Source organism: Pinus tabuliformis, chromosome 1_1 (assembly GCF_031772625.1).
Source record: "Pinus tabuliformis cultivar Carrire ecotype Pingquan chromosome 1_1, CPIR1, whole genome shotgun sequence".
NCBI lineage: Eukaryota > Viridiplantae > Streptophyta > Pinopsida > Pinales > Pinaceae > Pinus > Pinus tabuliformis.
Window position 1 is genome coordinate 402342055 of NC_142297.1, and position 20044 is coordinate 402362098.

A 20044-nucleotide genomic window follows, 5' to 3' on the forward strand; every position below is an offset into this window, starting at 1 on the left:
AGAAGCTAGACAATGACTAAAGGTTGGAGCCTTCTGTAGGCTGGCACCTACATACTAGTAAACATATCGACTAGTATAAGAGCTAGGGTGTTGTAGCTCCCTTCCAGTAGAAGCTGGAGAACGAGAGATGGTTGTAGCTTTCTGCACGTGGGTGCCTACGTACTAGTATGAGTCTGCACCAGTACAAGATTTTAAATAGGTTTTCGTTATATTAAAAGAAGACAAAGATGACATCAGCAGGTGGTTTTTGTCCCACATTGGGTTTCCACCTTAAATCTTGGTGTTCATGTGTGTTTCTTATGTGTGATGGTTTATTCCATTATTACTGCACATGGTTACCGTTTAGACAGTTAATAGAGTATTAATGCACTAATTAAAGATCAACATATGATGAATTAACTGAACCATAAGTTCACTGAATATACATTGGTTGCGTTAAAGACAGTTGTGTGCACATGCGAGTTCCCTTCATTGAAGTAGCCTTTATAAATTAAAGTATGAAAACAAAAAGTTATTCATTTGATAGATATTGATTCACCCCCCCCCCCAGTATTATTCGCAACAATTAGTATCAGAGAAAGTCCTTCAGAAGAAGCTTGATTGCTTGAAGGAGATCCATAGAAACAATGGGAAAGAAGTTAAATAAGAAAGCACCTCAGAAGAAGAAGACATCTCAAAGGAATAGTGATAGCAGGAGAGACAATTGGTCATTAGGTGGAAGCAAGTATTCAGATTCAGAATCACCTCAGATTGGAGATGAACGAGCAAAAGAAGTATCAGGTACAAATTTTGGTCTTTTGGTGATACTTTTCTCTGCTCATGCAATGTTCAAGATATTGAAAGTGATAGTGAAATAAACATAGAGGTAGAAGTTAAAAGACTCACAGATAAAATTAGAGATCAACCAGATTTATTTAACAAAAGGGAGTGTGCCTTCAAGGAAGAATATATTAGATTAAAAGCTCTGTTGGAGGAAGGAAACAAAGTAAGGAAGCAGTACAAGGAAAAGGAAGATAAATGTCAAAAGTTGCAGGATGAAGTGATATCATTAAGAAATGAAGTACATGAAAAGAGTACAACAATCGAGAGACTTAAATATAGATCCAGTTACTATGAAACTATTGAAGCTAAAGATCATCTCTCTAAACGAAGATCCTGAAAATTCAAATAAGCAGAATGAAGAACTACCTCAAGCAGATGAAGAACAAGAAAATGAGATTTTCAAATTAGGGCAACAAGTGGAAGAAGGAAGAAAGGCTGAAGAAATCATGAAGAAGAAATATCTAGAAAAGGAAGAGAAATATCAAGTTGAGGTAAATATCTTAAAAGATAAATTAGAAGAAAAGTATAAACTGTTACAATTTCAAGATAGTACTAAGATTTTGGGTAATATCTTAGTAGTCAAAGGTATCCTACCATCAAAACTAGTTTTGGTTTTCATGAAACTGTTGAAGGTGAATCTAGCTCACAAGATGAGGCAAGGAACTCTAATGCAAAATGTGAAATGCCCAACAAGGAGATAAGAGGTCAACCCCATTTAAAACCAAGGAAAGAAAGACTTCAAAGAAAATCATTTACTCCTAACTATGGAAGTGATAATTGGTTCTTTCCTCTGATGAATAATGTTGAATGTTTTATATGTCATAATTTTGGACATGTTGCAGGTAGATGCAGAAGTAGAATGGTTCAAGCAAATAACCGTCACACAGAAAGATCATCAACTTCCAGGTACTTTAAGGGATATTGTTTTTCTTGCAATATGTTTGGTCACAAAGCCATTGACTACTATAAAGGGAATATGAAACATATAATATGTTATTCTTGTAAAAAGTTTGGGCATATAGAAAAAGAATCCAGGGGGGATTAGGATCAACATACCAAAAGAAGAAAACATCATCACACTCCAAGATATGGAAGAAGAAGGAAGTACAATCAAAAAGATGTGGCATAGCTTAGTATACAGACATAACAAACCCAGGGGGTGCTGAAAGTGCAAAAATTCATTATTCCAATTCTCATACACAATTATTATGAAGACAAGTCGCGTATATGGTGTTTTGAGGAAAAAGAAGTGGGACATATTCAGAAAAGGGGTCCGATATGGTTTAGTCAATAATCAATTATCTGTTATGTTATGAGTGATGATGATTATAGACTGTTGATGATATGTGGAAGTTTTTTGTCCTCATATGTTGTTAATAATTTTATGAATAACTGGTTGATGATGATGCCTTGATGATTCTTACTAACAATTTCAATGATCAGCTCTGATAGTGAACGGATAGCACAAGTTCATGGAGAGCATATATTTCTAATAATGCATTGTTGGCATTATATTAGAAGACCTTGTCACATGATGATGCTTATATTGCTTGATCCACATAGTTGTTTTGATTCAGGCGACTCTTTTTTATGATGGACATATACAGGTTGTTGATCTTGATGTTGTTAACAGATGCTTATGATGCAGATCATATATGGTGTATGATAGTTGATGATGACTATCATGGTCTTGTTTAGATTGTTAATCCTTGGTATAAGTTTTATGTATATCATTTGATTTAAAGTTCATGTAAATACCTATGATGTAACCCCACTATGCATGGGAAGCATGATGTAATAATTGCAAATTTTTAATCATGTATGAACATTTGGTGTATCCCCACTTGGTTGGGTGATTGAAGTGTGTATGGGTCATTGGTGATAGGAATTTCATACTCACTTAGTTGAGTGATAAATTCATGTACTTCGTTTCACATCTTTCAAAGATTACGGAAAAATCTCAGGGGGAGCATGATCAAAGAATTCAACATGTGCAGAGAATCTCTACTCGGAGAATATCTTGGTTTGCCCTTTGCCCTTGATGTCAAAGGGGGAGAGTATCTTGGTGTTGTGGTTTCCATCAAGTCCAAAGGGGGAGATCATTGGCATTATGATACAGCTGTTGTCCTAGATGGCAACTCACATAGATGATAGTTCATAGTGCAACAAGTTAACAACAAAGGATTACAGATCAGACTCCAGAGATGGAAGAAAGAGAATGGTTTAAGAAGTATACATTGGTTCACTTTGTCCAAGTAGCGTGTACATGTAGGTTCACAGAACAAAAAGAGTGTATACATATACACGTACTTTCACAAGAAGAAAATCGGGTATAGGTTGGAAAATCAAGGAAATTCAAGAGTAAAGAATACCAAGGGTCAATACCATGGTATTAGCCCACAATATTAAGAGAAGTAACAATTATTTGATCCCATACAAGAATACCATAGACTCTAAGTGTTGTTTTGGTATGAGGTATTGAGGAAGGCCAAAAACTATATAAGGAGGAGAAGGTCAAATGCCTAATGTGCAAGAGAAAGGGTTTCTCAGGAATACTTCCATCCGAAATGTATTTTATGTTGCAGGGGCTATGATTTTGATATGATCTGAAATATTTGTGCACCTTGGATACAATGTTCGATTAGGATCATGAGACTTGAAATGACTTATCATTGTATGCTATGATATTGATTGGCCTAGATATGATTGCTTATGCATGTTTTATTCTATAAATGTTATGATCTGGGTATGACTGAGGTCTAGAATAGTTGTGAAGTTTCAAGTTAGTGGTTGTAGATCTTTACATTAGTTCACCTTTGTGTAGGCGCATATACACGTCGGTTCAGTACTTCGAAGTAGCGTATACATTATGAGATATGAGATTTGAAGTTACAGTTGGTTCTTATTGTTGGTGAAGAGTTCTGGGTTTTTCTCTGTGTATTGGTGAATGTGTTATGGTGATAATGTTCTTAATGATCACATTCATTGATTGTGATTTGCTTCAGTGTTGATGGGTTTTTCATTGATTGGCTGTATTGCAGTGGTGATTGATTTTGAGCTTCAATGTTACTGATAAGTCCCGTATGAAAATTTGATGAACGTGGCCTTCAGATTGTGTTGTGTACCAGGAGTATTCAATCTGACAATTAATGAAACGTGGTCCCTGGAGGAAGAGAGAAGGTCATAGCCTTTTGTAGGCTGACACCTACATGTTGGTAAACATATAAGCCAGTATAAGAGCCAAGGGGTTAGAGCTCCCTTCCAATAGAAGCTGGAGAACAAGTGAAGGTTGGGGCCTTCTGTAGGTTGGTGCATATGTACTAGTAAGCATATCAGCTAGTACAAGAGGTAGGGGGTTGTAGCTCCCTTCCAGTAGAAGTTGGAGAATGAGAGAAGGTTGTAGCCTTCTACATGTGGGTGCCTGTGTATTGGTATGTGTCTGCACCATTACAAGATTGTAAACATGTTTTTTTTTATATTAAAAGAAGACAAAGATGACAAGTAGTAGGTGATTTTTGTCCTGCATTGGCTTTCCACCTTAAATCTTGGTGTTCATGTGTGTTTCTTATGTGTGATGGTTTACCCTATTATTACTACACATGGTTACTATTTAAATGGTTAATAAAGTATTGATGCACTGATTAAAGATCAACATATGATGAATTAACTGAATCATAATTTCACTGGATATACGTTGGTTTCCTTAAAGACAGTTGCATGCACACACAAGTTCCCTTCATTGAAGTAGCATATATAAATTAGAGTATGAAAAGAAAAAGTTATTGATTTGATAAATAGTAATTCACCCCCCCCCAACCCCCCTCTCAGTATTATTCCCAATACTCAGGAGGCTCCGTATGGAGAGAAATAAAGCCATGGAGACTCCTCTAGCTGGTATCTGGAGGAAAGAGGATGCTAGTTCGAGGGAAGTAGTGGAATCTGTTGTTTATAGGCAGCTTGTGGGTTTAGTCATATACTTGTTGAACACATGACTAGATATGTGATATGTAGTTAACCAGCTTAGTTAAGTGATGGTTAGGCCTACCAAGATATATTGGAAGGTGATAAAGCATGTGTCGAGATACCTCAGGGGCACTACTCAGTATGGATTATGGTACAAAGAAATAGAGGGAATGAAGCTTCAAGGCTTTACTGATGCATATCGGGTAGGGAGTCCATCCGACAGGAAGAGAACATCGAGAGGGATCTTTAGTATTGGGTTAGCAACAGTTTCTTGGTACAACAGGTAACAGAGATCAGTTGCATTCAATTCGGAAGAGCTAGAGTAAATTGTTGTAATTCAAGCAACATGTGAGGCCATCTAGATGACGAAGATTTTGGCTGGTTTGTTTGGTCAACACATGGATCTAGCTATGATGTACTGTGATAATCAGAGTTGTACCAAACTCTCTGAAAATCCATTTTTTCATTATTGGTCCAAGCATATTGATATCCAATATCATCATCTTCGAGATTGTGTATTGAGGCGGATTATGTTGTTGGAGTACATTCCAATAGAGGAGCAAGATGCTGACATTTTGACAAAGACATTGTTAAGATGAAAATTTGAGTTTCACAGAGACAAGATCGAGGTAGTTGATAATCCCTTTCTTATTGAGAGGGAGTGTTGAGAAATGGAAACAATAAATTCTAGTTTAATTTGTCCTTGAATTTAAATTATGAATTAAAATATAATTATATTCTCATAGCAACTTGTAAATAGTTAGTTAAGTTTAATTGACTTAATTAGATTAGGAATTTCGAGTTGGAAGTATTTATGTAGTCATGTATTTTTTCTCCCTAAATTTTAGGGGTCGAGGACGAGTTTATTTGAGTTGTAATTAGATAACTCAATTTGACTGAGTTATAGATAGTTAAACTAGTTCTAATTGTTCGAGGAATTAGTAGAGGTCTAGTAGTGAGTTGGTGTTGTGGTGCATCCTGAGGTGCTACTCTTGCTAACTGAAGATTCCCTCATGAGAAACTCATGTATGTCAATTCAGAGAAAGACCCAGTTGAGACTAGAGTGCAAGGATAGTGTACTATCAATTGTATGATGAGCCAAGTTGTACAGGTCATGCATGCAATCAGAGAATGACCTAGTTTTGGATTGCACAATTATGGAGGAAGGATTTCCCAATTAAATATGGGTTAATCCTCACAGGAATTGTGCAAGGAAATAGGGGCTTGGTAGGCAGCATAATTGACTAAGTGTTGGCCAGAGAGGGCTTGTGAGGTAGAGAGTTGATCATACTTGTGAAGGAATTGTTCTAGAGAGAACAAGATTTTTATTATCACTCAAATTTCTAAATAATGTAATAGATAATCTGGGTTTTGAGCAGTGGATTTCCCCAAGGAATTATTGTTTTATGTGCCATTGATTATATTCCTCTTGTTTGATCTTTAAAGAGTAGAGTAGATTCTCTTCTTGTAGTACATTACATGAGCTATGAATCTATAGGAAAATCTACATCTTGTTCTTTCCTTTTGTGTTTTGAGGGTCTTGGGAATTGGTTTGGAAGGAGGAAATTAATGGAGCTTGCGGACAGATGAATGAAACCTGAAAGGTAATGTAAGACCGAAATGAAGCTCGTTGCATGTTTAAGGGCAGTTGAATGTAAGAATATGACAACCAGTTAGACCGGTTGGATCCATTGGGGTAAATGGATAGTGACAAGATAGTCATGAGAGAGGTTAAAGTGAATGGATTTGAGGTGTTAAATGCCTCGGCTATGTTGGGAATTATTGTTCTCAATGTTGTGCATGTTGTGCATGGATAAAGGGTGTTCTCTTAACCTTGAACTTATTATATCTGGTAATTATGTTGTGATCATAGTTATGTTGATGTCTACATATGTATACATGTATGTATGCATGTCATTGTCTGACGGGTTCATGATTGTTTTATGCTAATGTGTGTTTATGCTAATGTGTGTGTGTGTGTGTGTGTGTGTGTGTGTGTGTGTGTGTGACGGGGTTGTCGGGGATCATTCTTGTGGAGGAATGATTGCTTATGCAAGGGAATGGCATGAAGAGGTTCTCAGTTTATGAGGAATCAAGTAAAAAGAGGATCCCTGATAGATTTATGAGGTAAGTATCATGTGGATATGAATTGATATTATGTGATTATATTATGTCTATGTGTATGTTATGCACATGGTATGATGAAGGATACATTAGTGGAATGAAATCAGTGTCACCTACGACATGCTAGTACAAGCATGGATAAGACAATAGACTCAGGGTTGCTTGGTAGAGGCAGGGTAGTCTTTGGATGTGCAGTACTATTGTTGTATATATTTTATGAATGTTGCACCTATAGTGTCACATACATGTTGGATATTCAAAGATATGTACATATGATGTTGTTTTCATGTTGGATATGTAGTGCTATGTACATATGGTGCTTTGTGAATGTTGGATATGCAATGCTATGTACATATGGTGCTTTGTGCATATTGCATATGCGGTGTTGTGTACATATCGCATGCTGCGAATGTTGTACATATGGTGATATGTACATGTTATGCATGTGGTGTTGTGTACACGTCGTTTTGTGTACACATTGTGTAGGTGGTGTTGCGTACACGTTGTGCAAGGGGCGTTTTGTACATGTGGTGCGGTGTACATTGTGCAAGTAGCACTGTGTGCATGTGGTGTTGTGTACACATCGTACATGTTGTGTTGAGTACATGTAGCATTGTGTTATACATATTGTGTAGTCGTGATATCATGACGTGTATTCATTGTTTTGTACTCTATGTACGTATATATGTTGTGTTGTACACTAGGTGTATGTATTGCGTTGTGTTGTACACCAGGTATAGGTGTATGTATTATGTTGTGATTTACACTGGGTCTAGGAGTATGTGTTGTATGTTGGGTGTAGGTGCATGTATTGTGTGGTAAACCGAGTGTGGGTGTATGTGTGTGTTGTACATTGTATGTATGTGTAAGTGGTTAAAGAAAAGAGAAGTATTGGGTGATTGTTGGATGTGGCAACTAATCCAGTGTGTGTACAAAAGGACAAAGCTAGAAGCAATAACCAATTGAAAACTAAGTATCAGTATTTCATTTCAGTTTTATTATGCATGTGGTATATGATTTTGGTTTATGACAGTTGCTTATGATTCATGATTTGGGTCCATGATAGTTGTCTTTTGAGCTAACCAAATACGATATGTTTATATATAATGATTTGATCAAACAGTTATTTTGATGTATTGTGATAGGAAGTATACAAAATCGCAAGTGTGCCTTATTGATGAGCTACCAATGAGGTATGATTTGAATTTATTTCAATTTGTTTCGAATCTAATGGGAATTATGTGCTTGGTATAGGAAAGCATGGAAATGCCCAGTTTGGGTGGTTGGAATTATTTGTCAAAACATTAGCAGCATCAGTGAAAGGAATTAGAATAGGAAACAGTACGCTTCTAAAGCACTTTAGGAGTAGGGCCATTGTGGGACATTAGTACCCAATAGTTTCCATTGATCTCCATGAGCATGCTATGACCAATATGATAGGTTTTGAGGCAGGGATATGCCTTGTTTCTTGGACCTTCTAATGCGATGAAACCTTACCAAGCGAGGAGTTTCTAGAAGGACCGTGTAGCAGAGAAGGAGATTCTCGTAAAACTTGGAAGGTGTGTGACTGCACAGATGGGGGTGACTGGATTTCCCAAGGTACTTTATAGAAGAGAAGCGAAGGTTAGGGATGGATTTTTTTTTCATTAGCGTTGCCAAATGGAATCAAATGCACATTGGGAGTGTGTCCTGGAATAATGAGTTGGTAATTGTTCACTGAAAGGACAAGTAGCATAGGATTGTAGCGTTGGACATTAGATGCAAGTTTGACTTTAGCAATGGATTATGGACTTCCTGGGAAGGTGGTGAATCCTTGTAATACTTTTGAGGGTGGAGGTGTGAGCCTCTAGATTCCCTTGTTGTTTGATACAAGCATTGTATCATTTAATTTGTTGGTTGAGCAAATGTGCTAATGTGTATATCATTGTAAATACTATATTGAGTTGGATATATAGAACTCCATGGATAGTTTGGTTATTTTTTGGTTAAAGAAAATGTGCATGAGAGTATATGTGGTTGTTATTGTAAATACCATATTAAGTTGTGTTACAAAGATCCTATAAATTGCATGTTTCTCATGTCTTCAGCAGTGGTCACTATAAATACCGCAACAAGCTATGTTATAAACCTTCATAGACAGTATGTTTTTCCAGTAGTTTTTTGGTTTGTAAGTGTCATTGAACACCAAGGATGGTGTTCCCCCAAGGGGGAGGGTTCTGTAACAACCCTAGTTGATTTTTCGTGTAAGAAAAAAATAAGACCAAGGTCATGGGAAACATATTCTAAGTTAAATGTTGGGAAAAAGATCCTAGTGGGTGTTCATTTGGGTTATTATGGCTAAAAGAAATTGACAAAGACATTTAAAAAGGCAAGAGGCATTTATTTATGAAAATAAAGGAAAATGGGAAAAAAGGAACGTGAAAGGTCCAAGTTTGCATGAGATAGAAATTGAAGGAAAAATGAAAGAAAATGAAGAAAATAGAGGCCTCAATGATAAAAAGGATTCTGAGGATCAATTCATAGGTTCTGTTAGTGTTACATTTTGTTAGTTCAGTTTTGGAGTTCTCATTCTATTCTCTCTCTCTCATACTCTTGGACACTTAGAGTTTTCTCGGAGGAGTGTGGCATACTTGGGATTTGGAGAAAGAAGGAAAAGGAAGAGTAGGAAAGCGCAAGAGGACATCGGGATCAACAACGACAATCAATTTTATTTGCAGCTACCGAGTTGCATATATGATTTCCTTGTTATTTTTGGCATGAATGGCACATGCATGTGGTTTCTTGGTTATGATATGTCATTAGCAAGGAGGATTGCTTGGATTGACTATAGTTTTTCCTAGCCTTTCCATTTCCTAGATAGCCATGGTGTTGTGGGTTTTATCTGTTATTTTCTATTTGGTTCTCATGTTCCTTTGGCTGTGGGTTGAGTTATTAGTTCCTCAAACCCTTAGTTGGACAAACACTCTGGAAGCCTTGTAACAGCTTGGGTTGAGTTACTTGTCCTGGAAGACTTGGATGGACAAATGCTATGGAAGCCCTTGTTGGGTTGAGTTACTAGTCCTAGAAGCCTTGGTTGGACAAATGTCTAGAATCCTAGCAACAATTATGGGTTGAGTTACTAGTTCGAGAAGCCCTGGTTGGAATAAACACTCTGGAGCCCTCGACATGTTGTGTAGAAACCAATCTGATGATGGTTAGTGATGTCCAACCATGAGGTGGAATCACTGGTTGAGAGTTGAGGTGGTTTTGCCTCTTGAAGCTCTGGTTTGGTTTGGTTTGATTTGTTTCATGAAATACCACATTCATGCTTGGAATATGGCACGGGGGTGGTTCACTGGAAAAAAGAATGGATTCAGGCCAATCAATGGTCGGGTTGTACGTGGAAGTCGTTGGCTTGTTTGGATTTTCATATGTTAATAAGAGCCCTTTTTCCTTGTTATTTTCATGAATAAATGTGCTTTATATTATGTGCTTTAATGGTTGCTTCCTCATTGATATATCTCTGGTATTTGCTAGTTATAAGTATGTTTTATGATAGTTATGATGTTTGGCTCTCATCATGTTTCGATTATCATATGAAATGTTAATGAATGAATGACCTAATAGATAGCAATGAAGCTATTGTGAGGAGATATCAATCCTCTGTGACAATTCTTAATATGTATGAGACCCCTATGCTCATATTTGTTGTTATGACCTATAGATTACATAGTTGTGACATGTTTAACAAAATGTCTATCATGGCTAGTAGGGGTCTAGTCAAGTCATTGATCAAATGTTTTCATTAGTAACCTTGCTTTAGTGTTATTTATCATATTTGAAGGTTTCATGAAGTTCTGGCCAGTGGCCTGAGTCTTGGCCCTGAAAAAGTGGCTCAAAATCTAGGGTCGGTGACTCAAAACTATCCGAAAAATTCCACAATCATTGGCATGCCTTGCAGTGGTAGCAACTGGAAGGCCTCAGTCGCATGCATGGTTTGTCATGGGAGTGACTGGAAGGCCTCAGTCGCATGCATGGTTTGTCATGGGAGCAGTTGAGGATCCTAATCAGTAAAATTTCAAGTTGCCTCAAGGGTTGGTCACATGGAAGGGTTGGTTGGCTCCTGAAGGTTATGTAGCATGTGTGGAAGATCAATTTCGATTATTTTTGTCACTTCCACTTCCTTAATTATACATGGGGAGTTGAATCACATCATAATGGCTCCTTGTCACATGTTTACCCCAATGGACCGGTTAGCATGGGAAAATGTGGGAGGAGAGTGTTACATAATTTCTGTAAGATGTAGTTGAGAAGTAGTAGTTGTTGGAACTTTGCAATGAACCTTGTTGGTGCCGCATGTCACCCTTGGAGGTGCGACCACCTTGGGGTCGTAACAGGGGTGGTCCTTCAAATTAAAGACCATCGTTTGAAGCCCTTGAATCCAAGCCTCTAGATCGAAGTATTTGTCTCCAAAAGAAATCATTCCAACCATTAAGAGATTAGCACCACTGATGTTTTCTTAGATGATTATCTAGTATGACCAGTGAGGTGAATTTCCTGAAGGCGATGATGACATGCTCGCATGCCTTAATCTAAGAGAGCCTTGGGAACTCCAAGGTTTTGTGTGTCTAGTTCAACAGTTAAGCTAGTGTGGTTGAATGACTTCGTAACGTCTAGGCAGTTATGAGATTTAGGAGGGTGGGATCTGTGAGATTAATCTTGGGTAAGCAATGAGATTAATCCTTGGTAAGCGGTGAAAAATATGTTGATTGGGAGAAGGTGAAAGAGAGTAAGGACAAAGTCTACCAGTTAGCCAATAATCTCGATTAAGAGTAAGGGGAGGATATAATCTCGATAGTGGCCCATAGTCTACCAGTACAATGAAGAGGCTAGAGAATTCCCCGAAAGGGATATCATATACAATAGAGTTGAAGCATAAGATACAAAACCAAATTATATTGAATCCCTAATTTCCCTTAACTTTACCAACGGTGATTTGTCACCTTTGAGGCCAAAAGGTTAAAGGGTGACTTTAAAATATATTAAAAAAAAAACACTATATGAACATTCAAATGAATAATTTTTTTTTTTGAAATCATAGTTAAACTGCTTAAAATGAATAGTTAAAAATAATTAACCAAAAGGTTAAAGCGTGACTTTAAAATATATAAAAAACAAATAACACTATATGAACGTTCAAATGAATGATTTTTTTTGAAATAGTAGTTAAACTGCTTAAAATGAATTAGTTAAAAATAATTAACCAAACTTGTTAGTAAAGGGAAAAAACAGAAAAATGAGATAATACAAATTACAACCAACACCTAGTTCTAATTAAATAGTCATTTAGTAATTAATTAACTAGCTTTTATAATTAGAAATAAGTAAAACTCATACATACACGGGTGGAACTTTTCTTCTGGATAATAATAAGAAGGTTGCATATGCATAACTCCACTCTAGTATTAAAGTACAACAATATGTTATGTCTCCGATACTTTTAAAGAAAGGTCTCAAACACCCGTTACATGTAATAATGTTACTACGAAATTACAGAATTAACGTCAGTTTTCTCTATAACAGAAATAAGAGTTAGTTTTAATATTGCGGTAGCCACCAAAATAGGTTTGAATAAACGAAGCATCATAAGCAACCAGAAGTTCTATCCAAAGGAAACACTACATTAGCTCTAGATGCCGGCCCTTATACGATGCTAATTCCGGTTAGCATTAATAATAAACATGCCTGGTGTTTTGAGCTTCACATTTGCCTGCAGAAATTCACAACACCTGCAATTGGTCATCAATGCCTATTGCCTCCATGAAACTCATCTGCCTGCCACTTTTTTCAAAAACCTTCGGTCATGGGTATTGACACCACCCATTATTGAGAATCGATTTCTTTCATGTTCATCCTATACCGGCAACAGATCTAAAATTATATAGACTAATTCTAGATTCCTCTGCAACTTGCCTCTTACATTGCCATTTAAATCCACATGGTCCATTTTGGTTCCCATGAACATCAACATATCCTGCATAAGCTAGTTTATTTCTCTTCCTAATCATCCACCGAAAAATGTCATTATTAAATTGAATAGAGTACCCAAATGCCTTGGAAAAGACTTCAAAAATACCCGCTAAAATTGTTTTAACTGACACTTGTAGTAGACTTAATCACACAATCTTCTAAACTCTAAGTATTTCAGTCTTTGAAAGTTTTTGCCCATCTATGTGGTATTCCATAGTACAATTTAATCATTATAGAGTACAAAGAGAGAAGAAACAGAATGCTGTGGCACGAGTGAACCTCCTAGATGCTTTGTATTTGTTTCAATTTGCTTACGCCGCTTATAATCCAGCTATGCTGGGCCAGTTGTTATTGCACCGATGATGGTAACCTCATTCTCTGCGTACTATGCTTGGATCTGAATTCTTCAAAAACATTGGCATCTTTCTATATTTAGAGCTGAGCTCCCCACTACGGGGAAGCTGGATGGGGGCTTCTGACATGCAATAACCTGTCATTACTTATTCTCAAGGCACTTATTCCTGACATTACAATGACAGTTCCAAGCAAAAGTCCGTCATAGATTGGATATTTACGTTTTCCCATACTTTTGTGACTGCTATTACTGGTCATATGAATAGAAAATGCTTCCACAGGAACTGCGCATATTCAGGGCATATTCCTAACTTCCTGATGATATCCTTAACCAAACTGTACTTCATGTCAAGAAATTTGTCTCTGAAGAATTAAGTCATTCTAGAATGTGAGCGAAGTCCCTTGCGTGGTTGTTAGAAAAGATACAAGTATGAATTTTTTCACTCGTCATTATGAGGTTTGTTTTTCTATAATGATTTTGGAGTTATTAAATGAGATCTTGCGTGGTTGTTAGAAAAGATACAAGTATGAATTTTTTCATGGGATATTAGGTTGAATGGGTTTGAAGAATCTTCATATTAAGTGATTTATAAGATTATGATTTAGTATTAAAGGGAATAACCCATAGTAAACAAAAAGGAAGATATAGTGTCATTATTTTTTTTTCAACAAGGTTTTGATGAGATCATTCCTCCCCAAATTAAAGAAACAATCACATTCAAAGATAGCATATAGTGAAAGGAGGGCAACACCAATCAATATCAAGCTGAGCCGAATAACTTTGCATATGCTGATAAAATTGTCTGAGGTAGAAGATTTTGACTTTGCAGAAATAATTGGAAAAGTAATGGGAGAGCCTGGTGAAAAAGAAGAACAGATACAAGACATGACATTGTAATTGTTTTAAATGTTGCAAAGAAGTTTGTTGAAAAAAATGGTGACTCTCACGGTATATATAGATATATGTGGATGATGAAATTGAATTTAAAGTTTAAAACAAAACTAATTTTGCAACAATAGAAAAATGTTAGGAGAATCTAGCAATGGAAGTTGTCCAAGATATGAATCAGGGTAAATTAGCATGTCTTTATGAACGGTGTTCAAAGTCCAAGTATGATGGATAAGAAAATGGGTATAGAAAAGTTGTGATAACTGTGACATAAAAAGGAATATAGAAAATGAAGGAACCTATCTTAGTGGTTGAAGCTAATACAATAATATAAAGCTGATATAATATTATAACTATTGTAATAATAGAAGAAGAAACGAAGAAAAATGAAAATGTTAAAAACGTTAATAGAAATTATCAATTAGCTCTAAATGCAAAAAAAAACCACATGAAAATTTAAAAAAATAACAAATATTGAAAAATAAGATTAAAATAATATTGATGAAAAACACCGGAATAAAAATAAAGTTGGAGAAAAAGATAAAGTATGCATAATGTACGCAAAAAAGAAAAGGTTTATAAAGCATAGAGTTGATCACAGAAAGACAAGCTACTCCAACCTGCATAACATGTTTTTTGAATTAATGTCAATGTTGTAACCCTAGCTAAAACTCAGAGCAATGGACAGTCTTATTATGAATTTTAAGAATCGTAAACCTATAAAACAGTGTGGGATGCTTATTGTTAAAACTGTTATTGATCATAACTGGAATGAAATCAATGGGTTGCAGGGTATGGAATTGTTGAAGAAGAGGAGATTGAATGAAATCAGTGAAGGTCGGGATATTGAATTGTTGAAGACAGGGAACTTGAAAGCGGAGGGGAAGATTGAAGGCGGAGAAGGAGGTCGATTTGGGAAGAAATGGCAGAAGTTTACATTGGCATTGGTCGATTTGGAGCAGGGGAGGAGTGAGGGTAATGAAAGAGGGAAAATGCAAGAGGAAGTGGAGAGGAAGGAGGGGCGAATGAATGGTTCGGATTCTGAAGCTGCAGGGGCAATTTTGCAGAGGATCAAGGTCGAGTTAGCTGAGGAATGTGCTGAAACTGTTGAAACTGTTGAACAAAATCTTGCAGACTGCAAAGGATGGGAAGCCTCTGTCCGAGAAGTTTCTGATGGAGAACTTTTGGTGCAGTATTACAGTAATCTCAAGTTTCGTTCAAGAGATCATGTTGTGGGGAATCAGATGCAAGGCATTCCAAAGGGCCTGTCAAGGAGATTCTCTGGACGGGCAGAGTCGGAGCAGAGAAAGATGGTGAAGGAAATAAGAGTGAGGAAATATGACAAGTTATTGGTAATCAGTATAGAGTATGTCCTGGCATATTTTGTTCACAAAAGTAAGGGTCCTTTTGCCCATGGTAATTGCGTTGTGGACCCCTATATTGTGTTTGTGCATCCTCAGGCTTGCAGATTTCTGTGGGCTTGTTTTTCTGCATTCAAGGTGGTTCTGTGATCAGAGAAACCTAGAGAGGTGCATGATTTTGTGTTGCAGAACATTTTAGGAGGTAGTAGTTCTGGTAGGATTATTTCTTATTCCATTGAGGACTGTATCATAACGAGAATCAACCGACAGGGAAATGCAGTTCATGGATGTTATAAGAATTTGACTAGAGTGTGGGAAGATCTGGGAGACTATGGTAGTGCAAATACGCTTTTAATTGATACTTCAAATGTGGCCAGGGTTAGAAATCAAGATGGAAATGTCCTTTGCCCCATTCCCTACTAATATCATGTGCAGGCTTCTCATGGGCAACTAGAGACCTATCTCTTGCCTTATTTGGAATGTTTGGAATCGGTGCCATGTATTCCTGAATTTGTAAAGAATTTTCCGTTTCGCCTGGAGACGGAACTCAGTTGGCAACGGTCTCAATTCGAAGAGGGCAGGGTTATTCCACCACAGAGTCATGGAATTGTAAACAACTGGAATATGTTTCCGAGCAGTGTAACTGAAACTTCTAATTCTCAGTTGCATCAATTTAATACTCAATGCCTTGGGATTAGTAATACTGCCCAACATTTTCCCATTACAAGAACAAACATCTCATTCTCGCAGTCAGTTCCACCTGGTGCTAACTTCGGTATTTTTGAAATGTATCACGGAATCTCATCAAGGGTATTCTTGGGTTTCAATGATCACATACAGAATTACAGCAACATTAATTATATGAGGGAGCTGATTAAGCTGAGTGATGACAATATGAAATATGCGAGGGAACTAAATCGGGGGAAGGTTGATTTGCATAACGTGGCCTGTGAGAAGGAAAAATTGGAAAGGAAGCTGCAAGAAAGGGAGGACTATCTACAAAAAGCGGTAGATGCCTTGAGAAAAGTAACTAAAGAAAAGAAAAAGGCAGAAGAGAAAAACGCTGACATATCAAAAACATTTGTAGAAAGGGGTAGGGCTTTGAAACAGGTGAAACTGGAGAAGAACTTAGCAATAAAACAGAGAGAAAACATTATTTGTTCTTTGCGGGGAACTGTCCAAGTTCTGCAAGAAAAGTTAGGAAGCTCTGAGAAGAAAGAGAGAGAGAAAAATATTTGTCAAGATGGAAGCTGAGAAAGAAATGGCTCAAATTCGTTCTACTTTGACAACTATTCCTGAACTGAAACAAAAAGAAAACTCTATGTTTGGAGAACAAAGGTTGATTAAAGAATCGAGGCAGCAATGGAAAGTAAAACATCAGTTAAAAACTGATCAGTGTATGTTGGTAATTAGTCCAGAGGCTCAACAGTCGACAGTGGAACCTTGTCAACAAATTAGTAACAAGGGAAAAAGTTCTCATATGAGTGGAGATGAGAGCACAAGTGATAGAAGTCATTTACTTCTTACAAGTGATGCTGAGGCTCTGCATTTTTCTATTTGTATGGAGGAGTGGACAACTGCAGGGGATCACCGTATATGGTATGTGCAATAATGCCACTAAGAAAGGCCATTCTACTTTTGTTGTGTCAAGACTCAAAACTATTAGCAAAGTCAAGCAATGTTTTCTTTGACATTCAAAGACTTGAACACTACTTTCAATCATTAAAATAATGTATACGACATATAATCTTGATAATGAGTGAAATCATTACTTCTAATGCTTTTGGGAAAGAAAATTACTGAAACGTTGGTATAAGCTGGTTATGTGCAGAAGCCACAAATTGTCATAAAACCATAGAGAGTGTTGCAGGAGGTATAAGCTTTCAACTTGTAAGAAATTTACATCTGTGTTCTTTATAATTTGATGTGTATCTCAAAAGAAATGAAAATAGAGATTATCCACCTTTTTCAGGTCTAGTTGGTCAACAATTACAATTCTGAAACACCATAATCTCCAATAGAGCAGCCTATATAATCTTGTCCTTTTTAAAATTGAAAATAGCTTTCTATTATCAAAAAATCATTATGTTGCAAATGCTTTTACATTGAAAGGAAGATTCGCTGCATAGCAAGGCTCAGATTTTCTGGTCACACAGCCTATTGTGGTGAAGTTACGGTAGAGTTCATCACAAAATCTCAGTATCACATTAGTTGCAACAAATAATCATGTAAGAGTAAACCTTTGAATAGAACTCTTTAGGGAAGGAGTTCACTGTCGATTTTGTTTTCCATGACTGATTGTCCCAATTCTCTCTTTCCTCAGTTGTTTCTTCAAGAGTGAAGCGACCAGCTTCCGTCAGTACTAGTAGTCTTTTGTTAGTTTGATGTTTATGTCTTGTTATCAGAAATCATATAAATTATCTTTTTCCTTGCATCAAAATGTTTTATTCATTTCATAAGATCTTTCAAATTTCCAAAGACTGAAAATTCAAAAATGAAAATGCAGCTCCCTTGCTTCTGGACACATGTTTGGCATGTTTTGTATTAGAAAGTGGCTTCAGCTACATGCCAATAACATTGGCAAGGTAAGATTATTCAACCTCGCAATTGCTGATTTCCATGGTCTTGATGTTAAACGAACTGGTAAGGCTATGAAGTTTTTCAAAAAAATTAAGTTTCTATGTTTTTGTTGCAACCAAATCTTGGGGATTGTAATTTTCTATTTCTGTAAACGTGTAGTGTCCACAATGCAATAACAAGGCTGAGCTGGATGTCATCAGAATTCTTTATGCCCGAGTTATAGCTGTCACTGCTCAACAATAGTGGCAGATCAGTCGTCTTCGTTGCAGTTTTCTATCATCAAGAAACAGCTGAAGATAATTTTTTGAAGGCATTAGAAGACTACTCCCTCCCCAATTCCCATAAATATTTGCTTGGTGAAGGGTAAAGGTTCTGACAGAAAGGAAAACTTGCGAAATTCTAAGGCTCTTTTAATTTCTGTAATGCGCCTGAAAGCTCTTTTAATTTATGTCATGCACCTGAACAGCATTTGCTTTCTAATTTTGTATCAGAAACACGATGCTTATCAAAGAAGCACAAAGAATTATACTAAAAGAACAAAAAGTTAAACAGAAAAAAGCTAATTACAAATCTGGATCATTTCTGCCTTACCTGGGGAAATTGTTACCAAATTTTGTTGATTTTAAAAAGATCTACCTTTTTCAATGAAGTATGTAATAGTCTTAGGTTCTTGGTATGGACCTGCATGTTTTGTATTAATAATCATTTAAAATGATGTAATAGTCTTAGGTTCTTTGTGTGGACCTACATGTTTTGTATTAATAATCATAGACAAACATTTTCTAATGTGAATATTAATAATGGAAAAACATCTTCTAATGTGAATATTAATAATGGACAAACATCTTCTAATGTGAAATGCTTGAACTAGGGACATAACACTTTATCTTGTTAAAGAGATTTGAAGCAGAAGCACTAGTGCAAATGATATCATGAGAAACAAGCATGTGGAGGTTAAAGAGATTTGAAGCAGAAGCACTACTGCAAATGATATCATGAGAAACATGCATGTGGAGGTGAGTAAAGTTCTTCATCAAAGCAACATGAGCATTTGAAAGCAGAGTTGTTAAATGTTCTATGTTTTTCTTTTTTCTTTTTTTGATATATTTTTTGAATGGGATGCATCCAAGCATTGAAATTTCAGAAGTTGGGTTTATTGTGCATATGAAATGGCATGTGTTCATGCTTTTGAAATTTTACTCAGAGAAAAGAAAAGATGGATTTGGTATTGCATATGAGTGAGATGTATTCTTCATATATGCTTGGCCATCTATAGAGGTTTCTTGATTTTGGGTAATTAACTTCTTGATTTTTGATAATTAACTTATTCTAAAATGAAATAAGACATTCAATGTGTTCCTGAAAATTAATTGCACAATGATCCAGTCCAAGAAAACAAGGTTTTCCACAAACCAATTAACTCTTCTAGAAAAATTCAACAATTCCAATTTAATAATCCTATCTGCCTCTTTTTGTACCTTTTGGGACAATTGCTAGTATAATTACTATGGCTAATTGTAATAATTTATATATGTATTTTGTTAGATTAATATAGTAAGATTTTAAAAAAACTTAATTCTATAAAAGATTTATCGTCAACAAATTATATTTTAGGAAGATTTCTAAATCTTTGTTTAAGGAGAGAAAACCAAAACAAACATATACCAGCAATAAGGTTCAATATGTAAGGTTCTAGATTTTAACTTAATATACAAGTTAATAGGTAATGAAAACCACCCATAACATCAAGATTTCACATGGAAAGACACTCTAAAGAAAATTTACACTGAATATTTCAACGAAAAAATATTAATGAACTGATGATCTTTACGAAACTCTAAAAGTCAGAACCCAGCCTTCATTATTACCTCCGGAAATGTTTGCGCGCTCCATCCTGCCATCCTTGGTGAAGAAAACTTCAAATGGAACGCTTTCACTAAAA

General features: G+C 36.2%; 1 protein-coding gene across 2 annotated transcripts; it reads left to right on the forward strand.

The window, feature by feature from the left end:
- Window positions 1–15267: 15267 nt before the first annotated feature.
- On the forward strand, window positions 15268–19845 carry LOC149213373 (uncharacterized). Of its 2 annotated transcripts, XM_089391988.1 has the most exons (3): window positions 15268–17121; window positions 18029–18107; window positions 18262–19845. In XM_089391988.1, exons 1-3 carry the CDS (start codon window positions 16766–16768, stop codon window positions 18343–18345), a joined length of 519 nt encoding a protein of 172 aa, XP_089248114.1. In that variant the 5' UTR covers window positions 15268–16765; the 3' UTR covers window positions 18346–19845. The 2 variants fall into 2 exon arrangements, with proteins under 2 accessions (XP_089248114.1, XP_089248113.1); XM_089391987.1 differs by having other exon boundaries at window positions 18029–19845.
- Window positions 19846–20044: the final 199 nt, after the last annotated feature.

Bases quoted from the DNA above. Each gene is read 5' to 3' on its own strand.
- LOC149213373 (XM_089391987.1), top strand. From the start codon at position 16,766: ATGGAAGCTGAGAAAGAAATGGCTCAAATTCGTTCTACTTTGACAACT. The intron at 17,122-18,028 runs GTATGTGCAATA...ATGAAAATGCAG, and splicing joins GCAGGGGATCACCGTATATG to CTCCCTTGCTTCTGGACACA.